A 6,548-nucleotide genomic window follows, 5' to 3' on the forward strand; every position below is an offset into this window, starting at 1 on the left:
TATCTCTATCTCTATCTCTATCTCTATCTCTCTATCTAGTATGTCAGAGTTATTGGATCTGTATGAGGAGGATCCAGAGGAGATTCTTTATAATCTTGGTTTTGGTCGAGAGGAACCTGATCTGGCCTCCAAGGTTCCCTCCAGGTTTTTCAGCAACCTTTCAGAAGCCCGCGGCATTGACATAAAGGTACTGTGCTGTTAGTACTAGTAGAAGTAGTGGTAGTACTGAGTAGTAATAGTACAGTAGTAGTGTGCTGTTGGTACTATCTATCTGGAGAAGACAGTAAGTGCATTTCCAATAATGTTTGCACCTTTAAAGCAATATTGTCAGTAGGGGAGTTTCAATATCAACCAAGCCTTCTTGACGAGCTGTTACCTAGAGATTGTACTACAGTCTCTGTCTTTGTGTAGTAGAGATGGCGCCGCAACGAACGGCTGCCTGTCTGTGCGCTCCGTCGAGACTGTGTTTACTTTTGTTAATATTTATAGTTTTTAGAGTTTTGTTCGTACCAACTGTTGGTGCATTTAATGTATATGACCGTCAGTCACTCATAGACATTGGATTACGGGAAACTTACCAACTGGATTACTCACTGGACCAGCTTTCCGAACCGCATCAATGGCCTGAAGAAATTCTCCGGAGATTAGGACCAGATCCTTTGTTCCTAGATCCCAGGAAAAGAGGACCCAGACGACGAGGAAAGAGGGCTGGGATCCGTAACAGGCTGAGATCCAGACGCCACCGTACACCACTGCCCAGTATATTGCTAGCCAATGTACAATCAATTGACAATAAACTGGATGACATCCGAGCAAGGATTCAATATCAAAGAGACGTTAGGGACTGCAACATCCTCTGCTTCACCGAAACATGGCTCACACCGGAGGTTCCAGACCACGCGATTCAACCGGCAGATCACTTCTTTATCCATCGCAAGGATCGGACATCAGCAGAGTCCGGTAAACAACGTGGAGGAGGTATTGCCTTCATGTTTAACAAAAATTGGAGCGATCCAACTAACGTGAAGGAATTATCCAACCACTGCTCCCCAGAACTGGAATATATAACCATCAAGTGTCGTCCTTTCTTCCTCCCGAGGGAGTTAACGGCGATCGCCCTGATCGGAGTGTATATTCCACCGCAAGCCAGCAACAAGGTTGCGCTCTCCAGACTCCACAACGAGGTAAATAGAATACAAGTGGCGAATGTTAACGCCGCCATTTTAGTGCTGGGAGATTTCAATAGCGCCAATCTGAGAAAGGTATTGCCTGACTTCTATCAGCATGTGACTTGCAACATCAGAGGCGGTAACATCCTAGATCACTGTTACACGCAATTTAAAGGTGGCTACAAGGCTCATTCTGATAGTGGCTTTGGTAAATCAGATCACGCGTCCATCTTTCTTTCACCAAAGTACAAACAGAGAATTAAAAGTACTCCTGTAGTCTCGCGAGAGGTGCAGAAATGGGATTTGACGTCAGAGGAGACGCTCCGGTCAGTGTTTCACTACACAGACTGGAATGTGTTCCGCGACACAGATAACATTAATGTCTACACGGAAACAGTGCTGGACTATGTTTGTACTAGGGTGAAAGAAACAATCCCCACTACCAAAATGAAAGTTTACCCAAATCAAAAACCCTGGGTAGACAAATCCGTCCGTGAAGCTCTGAGAGAGCGCACCAAAGCATACAACGACGGCCTAGTGGCAGGCAACATGAATGACCACAAGGTGGCGCGATACAACGTAAGGAGGACAGTGTCAGAGGCCAAACGGCGCTACAGGGATAAAATTGAACTCCAGTTTGAACAAGCTGACTCTAGAGCTATGTGGCAGGGGCTCAAAACGATGACAGACTACAAAGGCGCCTCCCTCAAACTGAACAGTGACATCTCCTTAGCAAATGACCTCAATACCTTCTATGCGAGGTTTGATGCTGGTAATAACAACACCAGCTCACAAGCCTCGGCAATGGGGGGGGGGGGTCGGCTGCTGATGGAGGCGCAGTGTTCAGGGTAACAGAGCATGAGGTGAGGCGGACCTTTAAAAAAGTGAATATCAGGAAGGCAGCAGGTCCGGACGGCATCCCCGGCCGCGTCCTAAAAGTCTGTGCCGACCAACTGGCCCCAGTATTCACTGACATATTTAACCTGTCCTTAGAACAGGCTGTCATCCCCACCTGCCTGAAGAAGTCCACTATTATCCCTGTACCCAAAAAATCCAAGCCTGCTTGCCTCAACGACTACCGCCCTGTAGCTCTCACCTCCATAGCCATGAAGTGCTTTGAGAAGCTAGTAAAGGGCTACATCTGCTCCTCCCTCCCCATCAACATGGACCCCCTGCAATTTGCGTACCGCCCCAACAGGTCCACGGAGGACGCCATAGCCCATGTGCTGCACACAGCAGCATCACACCTGGACAAGAGGCAGGGGAACTATGTGAGAATGCTATTCATCGACTACAGCTCGGCATTCAATACCATAGTCCCCTCCATACTCATAGCCAAGCTCAGGGACCTGGGCTTGGGCTATGACCTCTGCCAGTGGGTCTTGGACTTCCTGACTGGCAGACCCCAGGTGGTGAGAGCAGGCAACTGCACCTCCTCATCCATCACCCTCAACATAGGGGCCCCCCAGGGCTGTGTTCTGAGTCCCCTCCTCTACTCCCTGTACACACACGACTGTGTGGCTCAGCGGAGTAGCAATACAATCATCAAATTTGCTGACGACACAGTGGTGGTGGGCCTGATCTCTGCCAACGACGAGAGGGCCTACCTGGAAGAGGTCAAGGTCCTGGCGGGATGGTGCCAGGAAAACAGCCTCTCCCTGAACGTCAGCAAAACAAAGGAGATGATTGTGGACTTCAGGAGGTCGGGGTCAAGGACTACAGCCCCCTCAGCATCGACGGGGCACCGGTTGAGAGAGTCAACAGCTTTAAGTACCTCGGAGCCTACATATCCGAGGACTTGACATGGACCACACACATTGACAGTGTTGTGAAGAAGGCACGACAACGCCTCTACTTCCTCAGGCGCCTAAGGAAGTTCCAAGTCAGCCAGAAGATCCTTAAGAACTTCTACTCATGTACAATAGAGAGCATCTTGACCGGCAACATCACCTCCTGGTTTGGGAATAGCACTGCACAAGACCGAAGCAGACTACAAAGAGTGACACGTTCAGCCGAACGCACAATTGGAGGGGGGCTCCCCACCCTCCAGAACATTTACTACAAGCGTTGCAAGGGCAAGGCTAAGAGAATCATTAAAGACTCCAGTCACCCGAACAACTGCCTCTTTGAACTGCTGCGGTCAGGCAAGCGATACCGGAGTCTCAAGGCGAGCACGGAAAGACTCAGAAGAAGCTTCTATCCCCAGGCCATCAGGCTGCTAAACGAACAATGAATGAACACTACACAACAACAACCACCAAACGCACATAGCACACACATCCACACGCACACACTCACTTTAAACAAACACACTGTAGCACCCACTCCACACACTTTATAGCACACACCCACTTTAAACAAACACACTGTAGCACCCACTCCCCACACTTTATATTTATGGATGAAGGATTGCACTACAACTCGTACACCTTACTGTAAATTGTACCTAAAATTGTACCTCATCCCATTTCTGCTTTGCACTAGATAGTACTGTACATTAGTACACTGCATAGTATTGTGTATTGTATATTATATGGTAACTCAGAACATTGTACATATGTCTATACCGAACACTGTGACCTCATTTTTCTTCTTCTAAATTCATGCTATATTATGTTATTATGTTATTTGATACTATCTTGTCTAGCACAGTCTCTGGAGCGTAACAGTAAGAAGCATTTTGTATGAAAGTATTCTGTACTTCTGTATGACAACTATTAAAGAACTTGAACTTGTGTTGTAGGTCTACCTGGGAGCACAGCTGCAGCGCATGGAGGTGGAAAACCCCAACTACGCCCTGACTAGTATGTACTACTACGGTTGTACCTGACTACTATGTACTACTGCTGTTGTACCTGACTACTATGTACTATTACTATTCTACCTGACTAGTATGTACTACTGCTGTTGTACCTGACTACTATGTACTATTACTATTCTACCTGACTAGTATATACTACTGCTGTTGTACCTGACTACTATGTACTATTACTATTCTACCTGACTAGTATGTACTATTACTATTGTACCTGACTAGTATGTACTATTACTATTCTACCTGACTAGTATGTACTACTATACTACCTGACTAGTATGTACTACTACTATACTACCTGACTAGTATGTACTACTACTATACTACCTGACTAGTATGTACTACTACTATACTACCTGACTAGTATGTACTACTACTATTACTATTGTACCTGACTAGTATGTACTATTACTATTGTACCTGACTAGTATGTACTATTACTATTGTACCTGACTAGTATGTACTATTACTATTCTACCTGACTACTATGTACTATTACTATTGTACCTGACTAGTATGTACTATTACTATTCTCCCTAACTAGTATGTACTATTACTATACTACCTGACTAGTATGTACTATTACTATTGTAACTGACTAGTATGTACTATTACTATTCTACCTGACTAGTATGTACTATTACTATTCTACCTGACTAGTATGTACTACTATACTACCTGACTAGTATGTACTACTACTATTACTATTGTACCTGACTAGTATGTACTACTACTACTATTGTACCTGACTAGTATGTACTATTACTATTGTACCTGACTATTATGTACTATTACTATTCTACCTGACTAGTATGTACTATTACTATTCTACCTGACTGGTATGTACTACTACTATACTACCTGACTAGTATGTACTACTACTATTACTATTGTACCTGACTAGTATGTACTACTACTATTGTACCTGACTAGTATGTACAACTACTATACTACCTGACTAGTATGTACTACTGCTGTTGTACCTGACTACTATGTACTACTACTATTATACCTGACTAGTCTGCACTACTACTATTCTACCTGATTAGTACAGTATGTACTATTACTATTATACCTGATTAGTACAGTATGTACTATTACTATTCTACCTGACTAGTATGTACTACTACTATTATACCTGACTAGTACAGTATGTACTATTACTATTCTACCTGACTAGTATGTACTACTATACTACCTGACTAGTATGTACTACTACTATTACTATTGTACCTGACTAGTATGTACTACTACTACTATTGTACCTGACTAGTATGTACTATTACTATTGTACCTGACTATTATGTACTATTACTATTCTACCTGACTAGTATGTACTATTACTATTCTACCTGACTGGTATGTACTACTACTATACTACCTGACTAGTATGTACTACTACTATTACTATTGTACCTGACTAGTATGTACTACTACTATTGTACCTGACTAGTATGTACAACTACTATACTACCTGACTAGTATGTACTACTGCTGTTGTACCTGACTACTATGTACTACTACTATTATACCTGACTAGTCTGCACTACTACTATTCTACCTGATTAGTACAGTATGTACTATTACTATTATACCTGATTAGTACAGTATGTACTATTACTATTCTACCTGACTAGTATGTACTACTACTATTATACCTGACTAGTACAGTATGTACTATTACTATTCTACCTGACTAGTATGTACTACTACTATTATACCTGATTAGTACAGTATGTACTATTACTATTATACCTGATTAGTACAGTATGTACTATTACTATTCTACCTGACTAGTCTGCACTACTACTATTATACCTGATTAGTACAGTATGTACTACTACTATTATACCTGACTAGTATGTACTACTACTGTTGTACCTGACTACTATGTACTATTACTATTATACCTGACTAGTATGTACTACTGCTATTACTATTGTACCTGACTAGTATGTACTATTACTATTATACCTGACTAGTATGTACTACTGCTATTACTATTGTACCTGACTAGTATGTACTAGTACTATTCTACCTGACTAGTCTGCACTACTACTATTATACCTGATTAGTCTGTGCTATGCTACTACTATTCCACTTGTCTAGTCTGCACTACTACTATTCCACTTGTCTAGTCTGCACTACTACTATTCCACTTCTCTAGTCTGCACTACTACTATTCTACCTGACTAGTCTGTACTACCACTACAACTACTGTTCTACCTGACTAGTTTGCACTACTACTCTTGTATTTTTCGTGTGTGTACTACTACTATTCTACCGCCTAGCCTGTTTTTGTTATGTAATATATATATTTTCCCTCTCCGGGCAGGACAAAGCTCCGTTTGTCTCTAGTTCTGATTAGGTAGTTGGCAGGACAGCTTAATGGTCTGAAAGACCCGGGCGGCTAGGTGGTGTAGTGGGCAAGGCACTCGCCACAATGTGGAGACGCTGGGTTCGCGTGTTCGAATCCAGCTCTCCACATTGTTTTCAGTTTAGCTGGGTCGTCCGCAGTAATACACATTGGCCGTATTACGGGGAGGGAAACTGAAGGGTGGGGA

General features: G+C 43.0%; 1 protein-coding gene across 1 annotated transcript in view; it reads left to right on the forward strand.

The window, feature by feature from the left end:
- itprid2 (ITPR interacting domain containing 2) overlaps nt 1-6,548 on the forward strand; it is a 156,647-nt gene that overhangs the window by 109,092 nt on the left and 41,007 nt on the right. The window contains exons 9-10 of the mRNA XM_084314035.1: nt 40-187; nt 3,913-3,973. Of these exons, the coding sequence (XP_084170161.1) occupies nt 40-187; nt 3,913-3,973 (209 nt within the window). The remainder of the gene's footprint in view (nt 1-39; nt 188-3,912; nt 3,974-6,548) is intronic.

Source organism: Notolepis coatsorum (assembly GCF_963971535.1).
Source record: "Notolepis coatsorum genome assembly, chromosome: 5".
NCBI classification, from domain to species: Eukaryota; Metazoa; Chordata; class Actinopteri; order Aulopiformes; family Paralepididae; genus Notolepis; species Notolepis coatsorum.